This window comes from Gymnodraco acuticeps, unplaced genomic scaffold, assembly GCF_902827175.1.
Source record: "Gymnodraco acuticeps unplaced genomic scaffold, fGymAcu1.1, whole genome shotgun sequence".
Classification (NCBI taxonomy): Eukaryota; Metazoa; Chordata; class Actinopteri; order Perciformes; family Bathydraconidae; genus Gymnodraco; species Gymnodraco acuticeps.
This window is the reverse complement of record NW_022990165.1, coordinates 1,254,780-1,277,061: the sequence shown is the minus strand read 5'-3', so window position 1 is coordinate 1,277,061 and position 22,282 is coordinate 1,254,780. Positions and strand designations below refer to the sequence as shown.

The following is a 22,282-nucleotide window of genomic DNA, read 5'->3' as shown; positions in this document are numbered from 1 at the left end:
TTTTTATCTGGGTCATTCTTTAAGTGTTTGTTACTGTAATACATATTCCGGCCCTCAGGAGGCGGAAGTGCACCCCCATGTTTTAAAAAGGACTGTAAGAATGAATGTTTTCTTCCAGCTGAGTTTTATTTCTCCATGCTCTTTTGCAACACAGATAAATATAGTGTGTGTTAGCAAGTTATGTAAAACGTATCCTAGGAAAACTATTTGTTTTCCTGTGATGTTTTGTCATAAACACAGGAGAGAAAATGTTTGAGGTAAAAAAAAAATGGATCAACAGAATTGTTTTCTCTCACTTGCATCTCAGGGCTTCCGTACAATCCCTACCAAACAAATACGAGATCAAAGAGGTCATACAGCAATGTCCCAAAGAACTTAAAAATGTTAGTCTGTTAAAAGTTGTAAATCAGAGCGATTTATTTGCTGCATCTTAACATTTACTTTAGATATTTTGATTATAGTTGTCAGCAGTTTTAAGTGTGTTTGCTGGCTTTAAGCAGAGTGTCTGCAGGTGTTAGTTGGATAGGCTAAAGCAGGGGTGTCCAAACACATGGGCCGCTCATTAAAGGTGAGGAATATTGCCTGATAAGTTAAGTTAAATTATTCTTGATTATTGAATATGCTTTAAGAAAATGTACCTCTTACATTTTACATATTTAAGAAGTACAATATAAGACAACCAGAAATTGTGTGTGTGGGCTATATTCTACTTTTAGAATTTGCTGCATTCCAATTTAAAATGGAACACGGGCCGCAGTTGGCCCCCGCGCCGTGGTTTGGACACCTCTGTTCTAAAGCCTTAAACGCTACAGTCTTTAGAGCTTTAAGAAGTGAATTCACAAACTTCAACTCTTCTGAATAGATAATTACATTTTCTTTATATCTATTTCTAAGTTGTACATTATTGGTAATAAACCAAATGACATGCAGACACTGAATCTAATCAAAATGACAACAATACATGTCCCAAAGACAAAATGTTGGAGATATTAGATATTTTTGTTGCTTATTATTCCTTTTCGGTAAGAAGCTTGCTGGTACATTTCTGCAGGTTGTATTGCCATACTGGATGAACTTAAGCCTCTAAAGGTCTTCATTTATAGTTTTCATTGCTTGTTTTTTTTCTATTTAGGAATCAACGCACAAACCTATATCCCTAACATGCTATTATATTTATTTTCCAAGGTATGTATGGTTTCATGTATTTTGGTACTAAGCCATCATGAAGTCAGACACTGTAAAAGATCCCGAGATTAATTAGATGAAGATTCAAATGTCAGAGATGTATCACTTTACAGTTTTACAAATCCTGACTGCTTCCTATACATTTTTAAAGAAAGCTGCAATTTTAAGTTGATAATCAGAATAACAACATTCAGTCTAAAGTCTTAATCGTTTTTTTGGTAACACTTTACAATAAGACTAGCCTTATAAAGGGTTTTCATAAAGGGTTTCTAATTAGGTTATTAATTAGGTTGTAACACTAAGAACCATCATCATCCTCATCATCATTAAGAACCATTTATAAACCAGTTCTAACATAGACACAGGCTCACTATTTGGCAAGATGACTAAGCCTTATATTGGCACTAGCTTACTTCGTCATCAGCCAGCATCCTTGGTATCTGTTGTTCACTGAGTTGATTCCCCCCCCTTCCATCTTGATGTTTTTTGGCATCTCTTTATGACCATTTATTTACGAGTTACTACCATTTCTAATAAGGCTTAGCCGTACAAATAAATGTGGGCTCACTATTTGGCAAGCAACCGGTCACAGTTGCCCTGTTTATCTCATGTCTCATAAATGCTTATTAAGTGTTCACAACCTAATTAATAAATGAATTACAAACTATTCGTAAATAAGGGTAGTCTTATTGTAAAGTGGTACCGTTTTTTTGTAGTGTTAGTAGGAAATAAATGCACAAACCTGCATTCTGAACACAATACCATATTTCCTTTAAACTCATTGTTTGAAATGAACAGCTGATTCTTTAGTTTTATATGAATTGACAATCCAAACTGTGAATTTCAATAATGCCTGCAAACATCTGCAAAGATTAGATTAGATGTTATCTATACTTGTTTTAAAAAGTTATAAAATCAGAGGAAATGCTGTGAATCTGCCACCTTGTGCGGCACGTCTCCAATTCAAAATCTCACTCCTATAACAAATGCTGTGTCATTTGTCCTGGAAAATGCTGTAAATATGATTTTTGAACAATAAAACATTTGAACAAGAGGCATTACATCTTTCTTGCTTTAATTATTTTGTTCTCTGCATACATTATTCTTGTAAAAGTATGTCTGCGTATTATCACAATACGGATAGTTTGGTCCCATTCAAACTGTACAACTCTCATTGTTACTGAGAGCAATGATACATATCTTTGGAAAAGAGCTGATACAACAAAATATACAAAAGAGCTTTAATATGAGACAGATACTCTGGCAATATCCCCATAAAAAGTCGCACAAAATGTTTCTTTGGATATCATAAAAAACTATAAAATAAACTGTTCAACATAGGGCAGATAAACCTGCTATAAAAATGATTATTTTTGGCACATGGTTACCTTTAGTCCATCCATTGTCTTTTGGAAAACTTTCCCTTACATTAGGCAAAAGCAGTTTATGTAACAAAAACTTCCTGAGTAAAAAACACGGAGCTTGGTGTTCTGAACGTCTAAACATTCAAACAAACTGACGGCGCTACATCTGAGGCGAGTTCAGGAGGTTCGGTCTGATGAAAGGCGACTTTGGCCAAGAATGCAGAGAGGCATTGTTACATTGAGAGAATTAAAACAAACACACGAGTGTGTCTGTGTGTGTGTGTGTCGTCAGAGGTCTGCGCAATTCGAGGCCCTCTCAGATTCCCCCCTGCACACGTCTGGGCCCCTCTAATTACGTTCTGGGGCGCACACATCACAGTTCCACCTGTGTGTGTGTGTGTGTGTGTGTGTGTGTGTGTGTGTGTGTGTGTGTGTGTGTGTGTGTATGTGTGTGTGTATGTGTGTGTGTGTGTGTGTGTGTGTGTGGATCTCTGTCAGGGTTCAAAAGGCACTTGCATTATTGTGCAATGTTCTGCAGCTGTGACCTGCAGTGCACATACATTAAGCAAAGCAGGATAAAAGTATTTGGTCACTGCTGTGTGCAAGAGCATCCATAATCAGGTCCTCCATACAGTATGTGTCGCCCTTTGACCTCCAGGGATCCTGAAGCTTGTTCACACTGTGGTTACAGCATCGATAAACTCTCAGGCTGATGGTGGTTGGAGCCGCTGCTCACCTCTGCCTTGTGTCCAGATGTGGAGAAGCCGTTTAGCCCCCCTCCTCCTCCTCCGGTCAGCACCATCAGTGTGTCTCCCGACATGTCCCCGAACTCAAAGGCAAAAGTCCCGTAGAAGAGCATGATGAGCATGCAGTAGATCCACTCAAAGATGGCGGAGGCATGTTGCAGGGCGAAGCTCTCCTGGCAAAAGAAAACTCCACCTGGAGAGTCAAGGGTTAAGGAGAACAATGGCTGAACAGCAGGAGGGAGACCATCTGTACATCTCTCTCTCACAGGAATATAAACATCCTCACACGGGATTTATGGATGTGTTCATTTAAGGCATCTATTTTCATATATTACACTGAGGGTTGACAGTTTGATTTAGGGAAGGGGTGTAAGTGTTGTTTTCTCCAGCAGGGGGCCACGTCACACAATGTACCTATCCACCATACTGAAGTACAATTTTGAGGTGAGTATTAACGCTTTGTTACTTTATATTTCTACGTCAATATGTTTTGCAGGAAATGTTGTAGTTTTTCATTCTTTTTTTGTATTTCTTTGTATTTCTTTTATTGACATTTATTGAAATTTCCTATTTTAACATTAGATTTTAATCAGAATTCGTTTTTCTCTCTACTTTTTCTATGCTTCCTTTGTCTTGTTTTAATTTCACTTTAAATTTCATTAATGCTTTAGTTGAGTGGTTGACTTTAGTTTTTTTTAAAGATGTCTTCACTAGTGCATTTATTGAAGTGCCAGTGAGCAAATAGTCCCAGGACGGATTCGAACATTCTTCTCCGCATAGTGATTTAACCCCTGTAGATTTTGTGTTCTTTTATTAAATGTCCTGTATTCTGTGTCCTGCTTTTGTTTTAAAAGCACTGTGTGATTGCTATATCTGTATCTAGAGACATTTTCCTATTATACACACATGCATTTCCAAACATTTGGACTACCTATGTTGCAAATGTATTATCTTTTCAATTTACACACGGCATCTATTGCACGTCTGTCCGTCCTGGGAGAGGGATCCCTCCTCTGTTGCTCTCCCTGAGGTTTCTCCCATTTTTCCCTTTAAACTGTGGGTTTTCTTCGGAAGTTTTTCCTTGTACGATGTGAGGGTCTAAGGACAGAGGGTCTAAGGACAGAGGGTGTCGTATTGTCATACTGATATTTTGTACAAACTGTAAAGTCCACTGAGACAAATGTAACATTTGTGATATTGGGCTATATAAATAAACATTGATTGATTGATTGATTGATTTTGAAGAAACAACAGGGGGGAAATTATCTCTGAAACTCGTCTTTCGATAATCTTGTCTTCTTTTTGTTAGGGGATAGTTTAACTGATGTCACACCTCAAAACTCACCAAGCAAGAGAAGAAAAATACCTAATCTACATTTAACAATACCTAAAAAGACAAAGTTAGTGGACACACAGAATGAGCTTCATGTTGGCAGGATACTGAGCACCAGAGCGACGAGGGCCAGCAGGGCCATCCCCACCCGCAGGTGACCTATCCGATACTCCTCCTGGGTCTTAGCCAGTCTGTAGGTCAGAGCCGACTGCAGACACACAAACAGCATGCTGGAGGGGAAGGTCACTCCAGCACCAATGTAATGGAGGACTTTGGCAAAATCCACCTGAGAGATAGACACAAAGAAACAGTTAAATTCCTTCACAGATACTTATTAACCTCCAGGGAACTGTTTTAGTATTAGAAGTCTTAATATGGGGAAGAATGATGAGATTTTGTGTTATAATTTAGGTCTTATCATTCAACTTTACTTCATATTCTTTAGGGAAATGAGAGAAAAAACTCAACATACAAACATTACCCGGCCTTTCATCAGTCAGCATCATTATACATATTTATTTTGGTTTCTGTCCCTTACTTTTGATTTCTCTCGTCAGCTGAGCTACACCATTGGTAATTTCTAACTTTTTTGACATTCTATCTATAGTTTTTTTAAGTAATTGCATTGCCATGTAATTCTGTTCAGACATTCATGATCCCCATGATGAATCTAAATGAGCGTATTAATCCACTGGTTTCCCCTAGCGCCATGTGTTTGAAATGTTTGTTTTTTGTGAAATATCACTACAACTTTAAAATGTTTCAATTCCATTCTTATGTCATTAACACAAATGCATGGTGCCCAGAGGCTGAATCTTAATCTCCTGTAAATGGCACCAAAAAAAAGTATAGTTCTTTGCTTCACATCCAATCACAGTGATGGCAGGACATTGATGATCGGACGTTGGTATCTCTACAGTAGCTGAATGACTTTTGAATCATTCAGCTACTGTATTTAAAACAACCATTTCCGTTTGTTCTTTTGCAATCTGAACTGACAAGATATCCATTAGCAATCTTTTACAATGAGAACATAGGGATGACAACGTTAGCTTTGAGCTGAAAGTACCACTGTACTCTTGGTCTTGTTCTCTTTTTGATATAAAGTAATGTATTTCTTCTTTATTCGACATAAACGCCTTACGTGCGTTGTATCATAATACATGTCTGTTATGAGCTTATCTCTTTCACAAAACATTTGTGTTACTTATTTTAAAAAATTACACTTGTTTTCTAACCTTACAAATCTGTAAAAGGTTAACCCTCAACCTTAAAATGTAAACATGATCTGAACAGTTTTTCTTGTGGCTTTCTCATGGGAAAATACAAAAACAAATTACAAAAACACACACAAAGGGTCACTGTGACCCAAGAACGGCACTCTGGGTAATCAATGCTACAATATCATCTGACAAAGAAAGTCACAGAGCAAGACGGGTCAATTTTCTCCATAAGATAAGGAACAACTGTAATGATAGCCATTTACAAAGCCAACAGGATTATCTTCCTTGTCATCCATGACACAAATAGACAATTAGAGAGTTAATTTGAGCTGATAAGAAACTTGTGACTTTGATGTTCACAGAGACGGAGTAATCTCTACTCCTCTCATCCTTTTTTAAATAATTCTTGAGTGCACACATTTCTTTTTATATGCAGCAGCTGGTAGGATGATGACACGGAATGAACTGCAGGTTTAGTGGACGATAGAGGTGGATTGTGGGAGGAATCACAGCTGTTGAAGCTGTGTAATTACAGGGAAGAGCAGGAACATGTACCTTCTGCTAGTTACACATGCTGCTTCCAGGAACATCTGACTGGAAACGCTCAGGACTCAAAGCAGCAGGCGTAGGATTGGTTCAGAATAAAAAATGTAATTGTGTGGATGATGTATGCCATTTCCTATAACATATCTGTTTACAAATTCATAAAAAACAAGTTGTACTATTATGTATTATTTACATCATACTATAAAATTGAGAGGTATAGTCTAATAAAAATATATAACAATCGCTGCTTCATTAAAGGGTCCCTGTGTTCAGGTTTATGTCTGTATTTAGTGCCTCTACTGTGACATGTCTCCATGCTATAATGTTCAAGAAGCTCTTTATTTTTCTCATACATTCACCCTCTGTCTGAAACCAGAGCCCAGTCTGCTCTGATTGGATGGATGGCCGGCTCTGTAGTGATTGGTTAACTGTCCCACCCTTTAGCCTTATCAGGTACAATGTGACGGAGCGCTCGCCAATAGAAGTGTCTTGTAGTGATGCCATCATGTAATGGAAGTAAACAAAGAAGTCCAATGGAGGTGTCTTTACAGACCATTTACATTCACAAAAACCTATTCAACACACAGGAAAGAGAAAACCCCCAAAAGCATTATGTGGTCCCTTTAATATAAGATACATTAAAATGCCAAAACCATAATATTTGTTGTAAGAGACCTTATACTTTTCACAAAAATGGGCACTGTCCATTGTGAAGGGCAAAACTAGGCCTCTGGTAGTTTTTAAATACATTGGGTCTTGGCTGGACTTAAGATGGAATTCTAGGTCGATGAATAGATCCAAAGAAACCAGAACTGGTTTCTGGGAATTCTGACTCATTTTAAAAACATATTTGACAAACAAATATAACTAGATTGCACTTGGAGAGCCCAGACCTCAACCAATCGTTTATCGAAAATGTGTGCGTTTGAACTCGTTTCCGCTGTTTTTCTGCCTAATATGACAAAAATCTTCCACCAAAATGTCCAATCAATATTTTTTCCAATTATTTTGAAACCACATGAATGCATTACAAACACTCCGTCTCTTAACGAACTGGATGTATCCCCCCTTGATTTGTATCCGCTCTAAAATAAATGGGTTCAAAAACATGGCCTCCTTGGGGTAGGTAATAATAAACTACAGAGGATGATCCAGAATGTAGGCAGTGATAAAAGACAGTTTATCTAGCCTTAAAACTACCAAGGGAAATAAAAAGGATGTTAAAGAGGTTAAAAATGTGGACAAAGGACAACTTAACAAAAGCTAATGCTTCTCTTCTCTTCAGCCTCTCTTAGGCAAATCTCATTCAAGATATCATAAGACTTCAATTCAACATCAACACTTCATCCTGATGTAAACATCGGCCCTCGTGTGTTTGTTTGTTTGTGTTTATGGCTCTGCAGATGGATGGAGAGCATACAGTAAATAACTCCTCAAGGATTCCTGCCATGTTTACTTTGTAGTGAAACAGGAAGAAGGTTTATTATGTAAGATAGAGCAGGGGGCCGGGAGGAGGGCCCTTGCAGCCAATCAGAGAAGAAGAAGAGGAAGAGGAGGAGGAGGACCACCTTTTACCACAAGAGGGTGAACTGGATGTTGGACCTGTAGGTGGAACTGTGATGTGTGCGCCCCAGAACGTAATTAGAGGGGCCCAGACGTGTGCAGGGGGGAATCTGAGAGGGCCTCGAATTGCGCAGACCTCTGACGACACACACACAAACACACGGACACACTGATTCACATGTCTGAGTATTACCATATCCATATACTTAGCTTACTGGTTTGGTAAGCCCTTGACTTTATACATACAGTGTTTCCCTAAGGAGACGGTGGATACCAAAAACCTGGCTAAAATAGGAGCGAATTTTGAGAGGGCAGATTTCTGATGGAGCGTCTGCTGTAAGCAAAGAATAATGCAGGTATCCATTGATTGAGACCTGATAAGTTCTTCCTTTGCAAGAAAAAAGAAAGAAATCCCCATAGTTAAGAGTCTTAAAAGAACATTTTCTATCATTCCTCCACAAAAAGTTAAACTAAAAACGAGTAAATTGATAATAGTTGCCAATTTATTTTTTGTCGATCGACAAATATATACATTAAACAAAATGTTCAACTCTGAGTCTGCATTATAACAAACAACACCTGTAAAGCTGTCAAATCAATGTAGTGGAAAGACAATACACTACTACAAGACAAGTATTAATTACATTACTTGAGTAAATGTACTTTGTTTCTCCCCACCACTGGACGTACACATAATTCCTATGTGATCAAATACTAAACACATGCATGCCTTCCTGGCAGAAACCCCACAGTTGTCACATGTTGAGCAGCAGATTTAACACAAAGTACACCTGAGGCTAGGAAATCTCTCATGATGGGAAGATATGTGTGCAGGTGTGTTGCAGCATGTACATGTGCTCTAGTTCTCCTCTACAGTAAATCTCTCTTTCTTATCTTAACAGTTTTTAAAACCAGCAGAAACAAGTCAGCACAAAAGGCGACGCTGACACTGAGCTTCTTCCTAAACAAATGCAGAACAAAGAACATCAAAAGAGATGTGTTGGAAGGTCTACAACTTGCTGAGAAACTGCAGGAGGAGAAACACATCAGAGGAGCCTTTAAAACCAACAGAAACACAACATACACTGTTCACTCAACAGCCTGCTAGTTACTGGATCCATAACTTAGGAAACGCTTTTATTCAAATACTAAGACTTGTTTTCAGTATTGATACTGGCATCAATAGGATTGATTTCATCATACATTATGTTTTATGCAAATTAAAAGCTTTTTTAGTGCACTTTCTGCTTCTTTGCTGCCATTGTTTGCATGCACTGACAGCTCAAAGAATTCATATAAATATTCAATAAAGTGTTATTGCTTTGATCATGTATTTAACATGCATGGAATAAAGATATTAACAGAAATCGGTAAAAGAATAAATGCCTAATGTGAGCGTTGGGGAACATTTTTCAGTGGCAATATAAGAAACATCTTAATTATGCATTTAAGTCATGAAATGGTACATCTGCATTACATAATCATATTCATCATATCAAATATTTATATTAAATCAATTATCCCTAGTGTTTCTTGGTATCAAATCATAATTAAATGTTCTGAATCCTCTACTTTGTTGGGATAAATCCTGTTCAAACCATTTTTAACCAGTTATCTGTAATCTGTTGAAAAGCATTTAGGCCTATATCTGTAAATTACCGGTTGGTGCCACAGAGAGTTCACACAGCAGCAGGTTGTCCACCTGCTGCTGTGTGATAGGTGCCGAGAGATATTTCATGTGTGAGTTCTTTTAATAAGGAGCCAGGATTTGCTCAGCCCTGCACCACAGGGTCTGTCCATTAGCTCAGAGTACCTGTGTGTTTGCTAAAGAGACTGTTATTAACTCCACAATGTTTGTTACACAGAGGCCACTGAGTCCCTCTGCTCTCAGTTGCCATGGCACTGACCCATACATCATGTCAAGACTTATCTCAGCAGCAAGGTCATATCAAAGTAAGTCTCAATATAAGCATTGCATGGAGAATAAATAAGTACCCAAGTATTTTCACAGTATAAAGACCATTAATACTATTTCAGAATGCCCCGCTGACTGTAATTAGACAACTCCTAGTCTACTCTAAATTATCAAGGAACCAACTCGATTTTTCCCATTTGTTTGAAAAAACACTATCGAAATTCTGAAAGAAACTCATTTTGGAAAATGCAGCACTGCAGAAAGGAGATTTAATTATACGTTCACCTGATTGTCTTTATAATATTGATTCTTAATCTTTCTCATTTAGCTCTTCTATTGCATGCTTTTACTTATGTTGCTATAACTTTGGAAAATGTAGACCATAATCATATTCTTCTTTTTCTATATCTTCTATCTAGCTACGTCGCTAATGAGGCTTAAAACAATCAAGAACCTGCCTTTAAAACCTTCATTTTTTATAATTTATTTGGTGAACCACCTGGAGCCATTGTGCACCAGAGGGGTGGGGGGCTAAGACACATTGGTTATCTACATTGGTATCTTACCTGGAAGTTTCCCACCATGATGAGCCCTGCAGCACAGATCCAGGCGCTGGAGAGGCCGGCCGTGTTGAGGATGCAGTTCTGGTGCTTCTCGATCACATGAGCGTAACGCAGCAGAGCAATCAGCATCACTGCAGGGGCAGGTGGAGAGAGGAAGAAATAAGAAAGAGACATCTCATCATGCCGTCTGGTGACCACATCTGGCTTAAATCTTCCAGCAACTTTGCCAATCTACAAACTGGATTTCAGATGTTTACACTGTCCACCATGCATTGTCTTTGCCTACTAATTTTATATTTTTCCTCAGCGTAGAAATGTAGTTCAACTGAATGTTTAGTGTCTTATTAGTGACTATTAGGTCTACATTAAAAAATATATATATATTTTTAAAAAGCTGGTTGAAACTCAACCTGATTCAAGCCCATGGGAATTTTGATAATTGCAGTCTGATCCGACCTAGTGTGGTATACTGTATGTGTGTAGGATCTATCTCTACAATTGCTTTACTGTAAACGTAAAATAAAAAGAAATAAATGACAAATTTGCTAACAGCATCAGGATGCAGCACAAAAAGGAACAAGGTCAGTGTTGCATCTGTTACTTTAAGTATCAATGCTACAGATCTCGGTGTGAGCAGATTCCTGGTCAGTGTTTATTAATCTGCTCCATCAAAGCTTCACAGCAGCTTCACTGTACCACATGACCACCTGATGCTCATACCGATCACATCTGGTACACATCACGCAGCACAGTACAGACAGCGACTGTTATGATGTCCATATTGCTACTCCAGCAAGCAGGGAACCAAGCGGCAGGCAGATAGAAAGATCTGCTTTCTGATCTTCTCATGAACGCTCACACCACACCTCAGAGTTAAAATAAGCTGCCTCACTAACATAAACTCAGTATTGTTTATGAAACACAATAAAAAAATGGAGGGAAGCTTTTGATGTTAGGTACATTTCCAGAGTGAAAACGAGGGGTTATGTATTGTAACCCTAGTTATATAAGCACATACGGAGTCCTCTACTGGACTCTATGGGTACTACCTGAAGACTTTTCTTTTTGTCGCTGCTTTTAATTGAACTATTCATATCTTAGACTGCACTGTAACTTTTATCCATTTTTTTTTTCTTTTAATGTTTATTTTATTAGCTTTTCTTTTTAATGACTGTTTTTAAATGCCATTTTCTTAATGTCTTTCATTTTTTGTAAAGCACTTTGAATTGCCTTGTGTTGAAAAGTGCTATATAAATAAACTTGCCTTGCCTTACCTCTCTCTCCACCATACCATGCAAGCATTCACCTACTGAGATATCTATAAACGTAGCCGCCCCCCGGGGCGGGCCTACCTGAATGCGCCTGCAAGCACACCGTATAAAAGGCGGCCTCGCCTCCTGACTGTTATCCTACACCCTCTTCAGCGAGCGGCATAGGACAGACAGGGCCCCGAGTAGAGGGCTCTGCCTGTGCTTATATAACTAGGGTTACAATACGTAACCCCTCGTTATATTTTACACAGGCTCCCCCCTCTACTGGACTCTATGGGTACAGTGGGCGGAACCCTAATGCATAAACGCGCTGTCTTCCAACAACATCGGCCCATCATACTGCCCCTGACCGGCTTTTGGTTAACAGCCACTGCACCGCAACTCCTTCTCCTCCGGTTGTGACCGTGGAGAAGATGGGGCCGCAGTTTACTTGGCTGGTAGGGCACACTCAGACACACTTACCTCGTAAATAGTGTGTATGAAAAATAGTGAGGAAGGCTCAGGCGGGGAGAGTCTTCCAGCCCTGCCTGGGGCATACTGCGCACCATGTTCCCCGGGTCCCTAAGGAGCATGGGAAAACACACAAGTGCATTATGTCCAGGGGGGGGGGGTCAGATATCTACTGACCCACAGCCCCCCCCCCCCCCCCCCCCATCACCAGTCCTGTGTTGCCCCAGCAAGCACAGACGATGAGCCAGACATGTCCAAGAGATAACACTTTAAGAAGGGGCCTGACGTGGACCATCTTGATTCAAATTATTTCTTTCTTTTCTCTGTTTACGTCTCAGTTGTTATCCTGCTCGCTGAAGAGAAAAGGATGACAGTCAGGAGGCGAGACCGCCTTTTATACGGTGAGCTTGCGCGCTCATTCAGGTAGGCCCGACCCGGGGGCCGAATACGTTTATAGATATCTCAGTAGGTGAATGCTTGCATGGTATGGTTGAGAGGTAGTACCCATAGAGTCCAGTAGAGGGCGGAGCCTGTGTAAAATATAACTGGGCAGACCCCAGCTTGGAATGCTAATGCTAGCGTTGCAACATGTCACATGGAAACATTTTGATGTTAGCAGGTGTAATGTTTCAACCCAGTCTCACGGCATTTCGTGTTCACCAACACGATTTTTAATCTATTGATTCGTGTTCACCAACACGATTTGCCCCTTTTTTTTCGTGTTGCACAGCACGATTTTAAAAGCAATGTATTTATACTGCCTGCAGCACGTCTTTTTCTCCGGTCGGGTCGAGGAAGACCGGAAGCTGTGTGGTTCATAAAAACATGTTCTTACTCAATATCAAGCCACAGTTATTGCTTTTATTTGAAATCGTATAATTTCGGACTTTTGTTGCCGTCTGTGAGGAAAATAAATGGGGCTCAGAGCCTCAGGATACTGAAATCTGTATTTTTTAAATCTTTTTTTCCTTCTAATTTGTTATTCTTTTCAAAATAACACACTGTTATTTACTCACCAATAACACACAATTATCCTTGCTTTTATTTATTGGTTTAATTCCATAATCTCGGGCTTTTTTGGCGTCCGTCAGGAACTGAATTTCAAAATAAAAATAACCGGAAACAGACGTAGGCATTTCAAGCGATTACCCAAGATCCTCAGCTATGGTTTTAAGCTCGTTTATTGGATGTTTTAGCCGCAATGCCTGCTGGGATTTGGTGTTTATATGATATGAAATCCGGAAAACATTTTAAAAGAATAAAATAATACTTAATTCCGAGCGCTCTTGCTTTTCTCTTTGAAAGTCATCACATAACGGCATTGTAATACACGGTTCGGCTGCATTGTATATTACAGATCTGCCGTAGTTCTTTATTTATAGAGATGAGAAGACCTTTGGAAAAACTGAGAAAATGCCACCGAAACTGAATACTTGACGTGGATCATAAATATATTCAACAATTAAACAACATCTTCAATTTCTCTTCACACAATACGTCTCCTTGCAGTATCAACACTAATTCGGCTGACTTTTACATTTGATCTAATTCACAGATTAGTGAAAAAAGTGTCCTACACTAATAATACAAAGTTATTATGGCTGTGTGTACCTTGTGTGCACCGCCTAGTGGTTAAAGCACGTTATTGAATTATTGTGTTTTATTTGATTAAAAAAATATTAAGAGTACATACTTTCATAGGGGGAAAGTATAAATATAGAATATAAAAAATCAAGAAGATACTATAAGTGATCTCTACAATAAAACAGTTTAGTGCAGAATGTACAAAGATATTAATAGGAGGAGGTGCAAAACAGAAAAACGAATTAACCTTTATTTAAACATTAAATAACAGATTAAGGTCTTCTTTTAAATAAGAAAAAAACTTTGGGGGTATCTATCTACAGATAAATATTAAGCCTGACAAAGTACTTAACGTCTAATATATTGCTTTCCTGCAATGTTAACTATGTTGAAGCACTTATTTTAACTGATATTATACATATGAATTATACTCTTATGTATGTAGATAGAATAAGAAATGTGCAGAATATGACAGTTTAATGGTGGAGGTACACACATATTGATAGATGTCTTGTAATGCACTGTTGAGGCATTCATCCTACTTTGGAAGGTGCCGATCTCATTTCGGCAAACATTTCAGGGCTTTGTGGACTTAATCCATGACAAACTGGAGTTGAGACCAGGAGGCGGAGTCGCAGTCTTACACGCTTCTCTGCGCTCTCTCCTAGGCAGTCATCCATAGGAATCCCGAACCCAATAAAATACCCAATATTAGCGGTGTGTGTGTCTGCCCAAGGACAAGTTAAGGTAAAACCTAATAGAGGTGTCATACATAATAACCTAATCAAAGTAAATGTAACAACTACTACAGTGCAACAAAACAGGAATATTAAATGTGGTCTCTTAAACATAAGATCTCTAGCATCTAAAGCAATATTGGTAAATGATTTAATATCAGATTATAATATTGATATATGCTGTCTCACTGAAACTTTGTTGAGACATGAAGAATATGTCAGCATAAATGAGGCCACTCCACCCAGCCATATCAATACTCATATTGCCCGAGGCACGGGCCGAGGAGGTGGAGTTGCAGCCATCTTTGACTCAAGTTTACTTATCAATACTAAACCAAAATTAAATTATACCTCCTTTGAAAGTCTCGTTTTTAGTCTTACGCATCCGACCTGGAAAACTTTGCAGCCAATCTTATTTGTTACAGTGTACCGTGCACCAGGTCCTTATTCAGAATTCTTATCTGAATTCTCTGAGTTTTTATCAACTTTGGTTCTTAAAACAGATAAAGTAATTATCGTAGGTGACTTTAATATTCATGTTGACGATGATAAAAATAGCCTTACTGTTGCATTTAACTCTATATTAGATTCTGTTGGTTTTTGTCAGAGTGTAAATAAACCAACCCACTGCTATAATCACACTCTCGACCTTGTTCTGACTTATGGTATTGAAATTGAGCAACTATTAGTCGAACCGCATAATCGTGCTTTATCCGACCATTTCTTAGTAACTTTTGAAGTACTGTTACTAGACTACAAAGCATTAGTCAAAAGCTCCTGCAGCAGAAACCTATCTGTTAGTGCTATAGCCAAATTTAAGGAAGAGATTCCACCAATACTTAACTCGATAGCATGTCTGCATGTAAGGGAGGAAACTTATACAAAATGTACACCACCCCAAATTGATCATGTTGTTGATAGTGCTACAGATGCGCTGCGAATAAAATTAGACTCTGTTGCTCCTTTGAAAAAGAAGAAAATAAAACAACATAGATTAGCTCCATGGCATAATGCCGAAACCCGCAAAATAAAGCAAAAGTCGAGACAACTTGAAAGGATATGGCGTTCTACTAAACTTGAAGAATCTCATTTAATTTGGCATATTACTCTCAATGAATATAAGAAAGCATTGCGTAAAGCGAGAGCAGCTTACTACTCTTCATTAATAGATGAGAATAAGAATAATGCAAGATTTCTTTTCAGCACTGTAGCCAGGCTGACAGAAAGCCACAGCTCGATTGAGCCTTCTATTCCCATAGCACTCAGTAGTAATGATTTTATGTGCTTTTTTAACGATAAAATTGTTACTCTTAGAAACAAAATTAATGACCTCTTGCCTTTGACCAGTATAGTGTTATCAACAGCTCCCGGAAACGTAAGTTCTAATATTACACTAGATAGTAAACTAGAATGCTTTTCAGCCATAAACCTTGAACAATTAAATTCAATGATTCTCTCTTCTAAATCATCAACGTGCATGTTAGACCCAATTCCAACTAAGCTGTTGAAGGAAGTTTTTCCATTAATTAGCACTTATTTATTAAATATTATGAATATGTCTTTATTATCAGGCTATGTTCCACAATCATTCAAAGTAGCAGTGATAAAACCGCTTCTTAAAAAGCACAACCTCGATCCAGAGGTTTTAGCCAACTATAGACCTATTTCTAATCTTCCGTTCCTCTCAAAAATTCTTGAGAAAGCGGTCGCAAAACAGTTGTGTGATTACTTAAAAAACAATGATTTATTTGAAGCTTTTCAGTCTGGCTTTAGAACACATCATAGCACAGAGACAGCTCTGGTTAAAGTCACAAATGACATTCTAATAGCCTCTGACAAGGGACGTGTCTCTATTCTTGTTTTGCTCGATCTCAGTGCTGCATTTGATACTATCGACCATGATATCTTATTGCAAAGACTAGAGCACTTAGTTGGCATACAGGGAACTGCTTTAGACTGGTTTAGGTCCTATCTATCTGAACGCTCTCAGTTTGTACGTGTCAATGATGAATCTTCCACGCAAACCAAAGTTAGCCATGGAGTGCCACAGGGCTCAGTGCTCGGACCTATTTTGTTCACATTATATATGCTTCCGTTAGGCAATATTATAAGGAATCATTCTGTAAACTTTCATTGTTATGCGGATGATACTCAACTATATTTATCAATCAAGCCTGATGAAATTAATCATCTAAATAAAATTCAAGACTGCCTTAAGGACTTAAAACGTGGATGACCTTAAACTTTTTGATGTTAAACACGACCAAAACTGAAGTTATTGTACTTGGCCCGAAGAATCTACGAAACAAATTATCTAAGGATATACTAACTATGGATGGCATTAATTTGGCCTCCAGTGAGACTGTAAGGAATCTTGGTGTTATATTTGATCAGGATTTATCCTTTAACGCCCACATAAAATCAATTTCAAGGACCGCCTACTTCCATCTACGTAACATTGCAAAAATCAGGCATATCTTGCCTCAAAACGATGCAGAGAAACTAGTCCATGCATTTGTTACTTCAAGGCTGGATTATTGTAACTCTTTATTATCAGGGTGTACCAAGAAGTCAGTCAAGTCGCTTCAGCTGATTCAAAATGCTGCGGCTCGTGTACTAACCAGAGTTAGGAAAAGGGACCACATTACTCCTGTTCTGGCTGCCTTACACTGGCTCCCTATAGAACACAGGATAGAATTTAAAATTCTTCTTCTCGCCTACAAAGCCCTTAATGGGCAGGCGCCATCTTACCTTAAAGAACTCATTATACCCTACTGTCCTACTAGGGCATTGCGTTCCAAGAATGCAGGGTTGTTGGTTGTTCCTAGAGTCTCTAAAAGTACAATGGGAGCCAGAGCCTTTTCTTATCAAGCTCCACATTTGTGGAATCAGCTTCCAGTTTGTGTTCGGGCGGCAGACACCCCTATCCGTTTTTAAGAGTGCGCTTAAGACCTTCCTTTTTGATAAAGCTTATAGTTAGGGCTGATTAGATTCAGCCCCTAGTTTCGCTGATATAGGCTTAGTTTGTCGGGGGACATCTTACTTCTTCCTTCTCTCTGTCTATACCTGTGTACTCTCATGTTCCGATTAACCCAGCTTCCCCAAATGTCTTTCTTTTTGGTGTCTATATACGCCGGGATCCGGAGTCATGGATGATCCTGCGCTCCTCTGTCCTGGATCGCGAGCCCTGGATCTTGAGTCGTGGCTGTGGTCCTGGATCATAGGTCCTGGATGGATATCCTCGTGGATTCATCTTCCTATTATACACACATGCATTTCCAAACATTTGGACTACCTATGTTGCAAATGTATTATCTTTTCAATTTACACACGGCATCTATTGCACGTCTGTCCGTCCTGGGAGAGGGATCCCTCCTCTGTTGCTCTCCCTGAGGTTTCTCCCATTTTTCCCTTTAAACTGGGTTTTCTCCGGAAGTTTTTCCTTGTACGATGTGAGGGTCTAAGGACAGAGGGTGTCGTATTGTCATACTGATATTTTGTACAAACTGTAAAGTCCACTGAGACAAATGTAACATTTGTGATATTGGGCTATATAAATAAACATTGATTGATTGATTGATTGAGGAACCTGTGACCCAAGTATTTCATTCATTGCATAACTACACCCTAGTTGTGTATATGATATGTCAATACACCTTTGAAAATCTTGAAAGGGATGTGCAAAATAGCCATAATATACAGTCTTTAATTAACTATTAGTAGAGAATAACGAGTAATGAATATACTTTATTACTCGTTTCCATTCATGTCAATTGCAGATACATGTTTAGTCTTCTCAAGCACCAACTATCAAATATCTCTCCTGATTGTTGGCACTTGACAATCACCTTACCTGAATTTTACTCAGGTGTAACTAAAGTCTGATTTAAGGGTTGTTTATATTTCACATAATTAATCAGAATCTGCAAAGTAACTCAAATAAATGCAGTGGAGTAAAAATACCAGGTTAACCTCTGAATTGTAGTGGAGTAGAATTACAAAGTAACAATGAGCTGTCATGTGGGTATTAATGCTGCGCATTATGGACACAAGCGATTTTCACCCATTTATTAATAATATGTTTTACATTTGATAACACGAATGTGTTTAATACTGGCAACTTCTAATTGTGGGAAAAACGAAAACGTTCAGTAGAGACGTCCCATAGAACATTTTGCGAAACACAATAGCCAGCATGTGTAGTTCTGGGGGGCGTTCGATTCCAGTTTTGGATAGTCTGGCGTGGTTTCGTTCCATTTCACACAGCTGTTTGACGCTCTGCGTAACCTTACAGGGACTGTAGTCCTAAACGATAGCTGGGGATTATGGGTAGTGTAGTGTCTTCGGCCATCCTAAACTCAGAAATGTTGACAATCGCAATGATGCTCGAAATGTCCCTTATAGGCCTACGTCTGTTTCCGGTTATTTTTATTTTGAAATTCAGTTCCTGACGGACGCCAAAAAAGCCCGAGATTATGGAATTAAACCAATAAATAAAAGCAAGGATAATTGTGTGTTATTGGTGAGTAAATAACAGTGTGTTATTTTGAAAAGAATATCGAATTAGAAGGAAAAAAAGATTTTAAAATACAGATTTCCGTATTCTGAGGCTCTGAGCCCCATTTATTTTCCTCACAGACGGCAACAAAAGTCCGAAATTATGGAATTAAACCAATAAATAAAAGCAAGGATAATTGTGTGTTATTGGTGAGTAAATAACAGTGTGTTATTTTGAAAAGAATATCAAATTAGAAGGAAAAAAAGATTTAAAAATACAGATTTCCGTATTCTGAGGCTCTGAGCCCCATTTATTTTCCTCACAGACGGCAACAAAAGTCCGAAATTATACGATTTCAAATAAAAGCAATAACTGTGGCTTGATATTGAGTAAGAACATGTTTTTATGAACCACACAGCTTCCGGTCTTCCTCGACCCGACCGGAGAAAAAGACGTGCTGCAGGCAGTAGAAATACATTGCTTTTAAAATCGTGCTGTGCAACACGAAAAAAAGGGGCAAATCGTGTTGGTGAACACGAATCAATAGATTAAAAATCGTGTTGGTGAACACGAAATGCCGTGAGACTGGGTTGAATGTTTACCATGTTCACCATTTTAGTTTAGAGTGTTAAGTTAACATGCTAAGTTAACAGTCTTAAGAGAAACACCCACCAAAGTTAATGGGGTTCATCCTCTGGGGATCATGATTATCTAATTTTAAAGTAATCTATCCAATAGTTTTCCTGTTTTCACTCATGCTTCTAATATGGCTAAAGACAAGCACACAGCTTTTACTGATATATTTAAGACAAAGCTCATAACTTTTTTGTAAATTGTAATTTTTTTTCTCAGGTTTATTATGCGGTGTTTCCCTTGTGTTGTATTGATGGAAGTTTACAGAGCGGTGTATTGTGCTGTAACAAGCCTACGTGATCAGCAGCACCCCACACAACATTCATCCACCAAACAGTTCCTCTGTAATACAAAATCAAAAAGCAAGGCCAGCACTTTTAAAACAAACACTGAGTAAGACAAAAACGTGTTATCTAATGATCACTTAAACGTCTTCCTTTTCTAGGAAAAGCAATGCCTGTCCATTATCTGATACATTTAACTACATGTCAAGGTTCAAATACAAGACCTTAAAAGTAATTTAAGGGTCTAGGTATATTAAACTGAGTGCAAACACCCCATAATGGCTCCTCAACAAATTGTGTGAGCAGAGATCAGGCTCAAGACTTACAAGTATTAAACTGTATTTTTTATGTAACAAAATCAAGACAATCAAATGTATTATATGGACCGAGTGTGTCACCCTAATACTGTGAGTACAGGCTTGTGAAAGTTTGTGCTATCAAACCTTGGTTGAGAAATGTTTGTATATACTACTGCGGCACCATTTGTATTAGGCTTTGTTATCAGCATTAAGTATAACAACAACAGTCACGGCCCGTGCACACTACAGCTTCGACAGCTTCAAAAACGGTTTCCAACGCGTCTGCCCATTCACTTTGAATGGGGTGACGTCACTTTTCGCCGAACTGCATTGTGGGAAGCAGAGCGGAGCTTTCCTGGCGTTTCAGGCTGCAAAAGTTGAGCAATGTTCAACTTTTGAAGCTTCTGAAGCTTTCGGTGGAAGCGTCAACCAATCAAATCATATGCCAGTACAAGCTCTAGCCAATCAAACCGCTGCTTGTGTGTCAGGGGCGGGAGATTCATGTGATTGGTTGTTGGTCGAGTTTCAGACAAGCCCAGCTCCAAGCTTTTTTTGAAGCTGTAGTGTGGATGGGCCGTCACCGTTTTATTAGAGCTGACAGTCCTATTCAGGTGACAGAAGAGCATAGTTTAAAGAATGTGTGCATCATCATGCCATGAGCATGTTTACAGGGATTCTACTGTACAGACAACACCAAATAACCAAAATAAGTTATTCACTTTGTAACTAGGTATAAACACCCACTAATATATGTTCTCTTTTATTTCGGCTCCCAGTTGTTTCAGATAGCAGAATGGCATACACTGTACAAAATGTTGTAACTTCTGCTTACGACAAATGCCAGAATTGGAAGCTTTGTTTAAAGGTGCAGAAGTGCATTTGGAGTTTCAAACTCCAATATGCTTCTTCAGAAGTGTTTTTCTATTGGTCGTATATCTCAGACAGGGTTTGAACTTCTCTCAGCCATCTTTTTTAAAACTATTTCCTAAACAACTGAGTGAAACACTATGAATGTTTTCAGGTTCTGTCTGATCTGTGGCTATACAAAACTTGGCAGAAAATCCGAGTCATGGCCGAGAGAAGCCCCTCGCTCCATTGAAAACAACATTCTTGCTCTGTGTAATGTAAAATTCCATGTTGTCAACCTCAATGTTATAAAATCTCAGTGGAACAAAGTTCACAGAGGGTATATTGTCAGAAAATGTAGGAAAGCATATCAAAAAAGAAACTGCATGCACCACCCTGAATGTAAATGACCCAAATAAATGCTTTAAAGTAGTTTTGGAACAAAGCAGAGCAGTTGCCCTCATAGTCAGTGGGTGAATGCTTGTAGCTCATAAAAATCATGGGGGGGGGGGTGAGGCGGGACCTGGCAGTGGATTGTGGGGAACAGAGACTTAGCTGGAGCCGTCGCAGCTGAGAAAACAAGCCCGAGCGCACAGAGCCCCGTTTAACCGAGAGTGCAAGTTGGGTAAACGTGTGTGTTGAGGCAAAAAAATAAACTACATTTCTCTGAGCACAAACGTGTGTTGATACTTACCCATAAAGGATCCAGTGCTGCATATGAGGCTGAAAAAGCAGCTTTCAGGTGGCAGGGTTCCACATTTACTGCAATGAAAACAGAAAGGAGAAGGGGGGGTTGTTAGTGTGGGCTAGCTTGCACACTCAGTAGGCTAAAGTTCAATCAAGTTCCTGCTGAGTTCAAATTATAGCTGTGACCTCCATGTTCCTCCAATTATTTTTTGGACTTGTGTTTTTTTACAGTGCTGCAGGAATGCCTTAGAAATACTCCTAAAAAAGCAACGTGGCCTTATGTGTTCGTCCGTAGCGTGTTTTCTTGTGAATTTGTTCTTGTGAGATTAAACATGGAAAATATGTCTATACATGGAAAACATGCTGGGAGGTTCAGGAAAGAATGACACTGAGATCTCTACAGATAAAAAGCACCATTAAACTATTGGAGACATGCTGAACATGTGTAACAGTGGGAATCTTAAACCTGCTGTTCATTAATCTGGGAGTCGCTGTCGACAGGGAGGGAGCAAAACTATCTCTTGTTTACATTTTGTGTCTCAGTGTGGCGACATT

General features: G+C 38.8%; 1 protein-coding gene across 1 annotated transcript in view; it reads right to left on the bottom strand.

The window, feature by feature from the left end:
* Positions 1–2,235: 2,235 nt before the first annotated feature.
* Positions 2,236–22,282, bottom strand: part of LOC117547047 (transmembrane protein 150A-like) — a 42,855-nt gene continuing 22,808 nt past the window's right edge. The window contains exons 5-8 of the mRNA XM_034217505.1: positions 21,735–21,802; positions 10,442–10,569; positions 4,737–4,914; positions 2,236–3,488 (exon numbers count right to left, since the gene is read on the bottom strand). Of these exons, the coding sequence (XP_034073396.1) occupies positions 3,235–3,488; positions 4,737–4,914; positions 10,442–10,569; positions 21,735–21,802 (628 nt within the window). The 3' untranslated portion in view covers positions 2,236–3,234. The remainder of the gene's footprint in view (positions 3,489–4,736; positions 4,915–10,441; positions 10,570–21,734; positions 21,803–22,282) is intronic.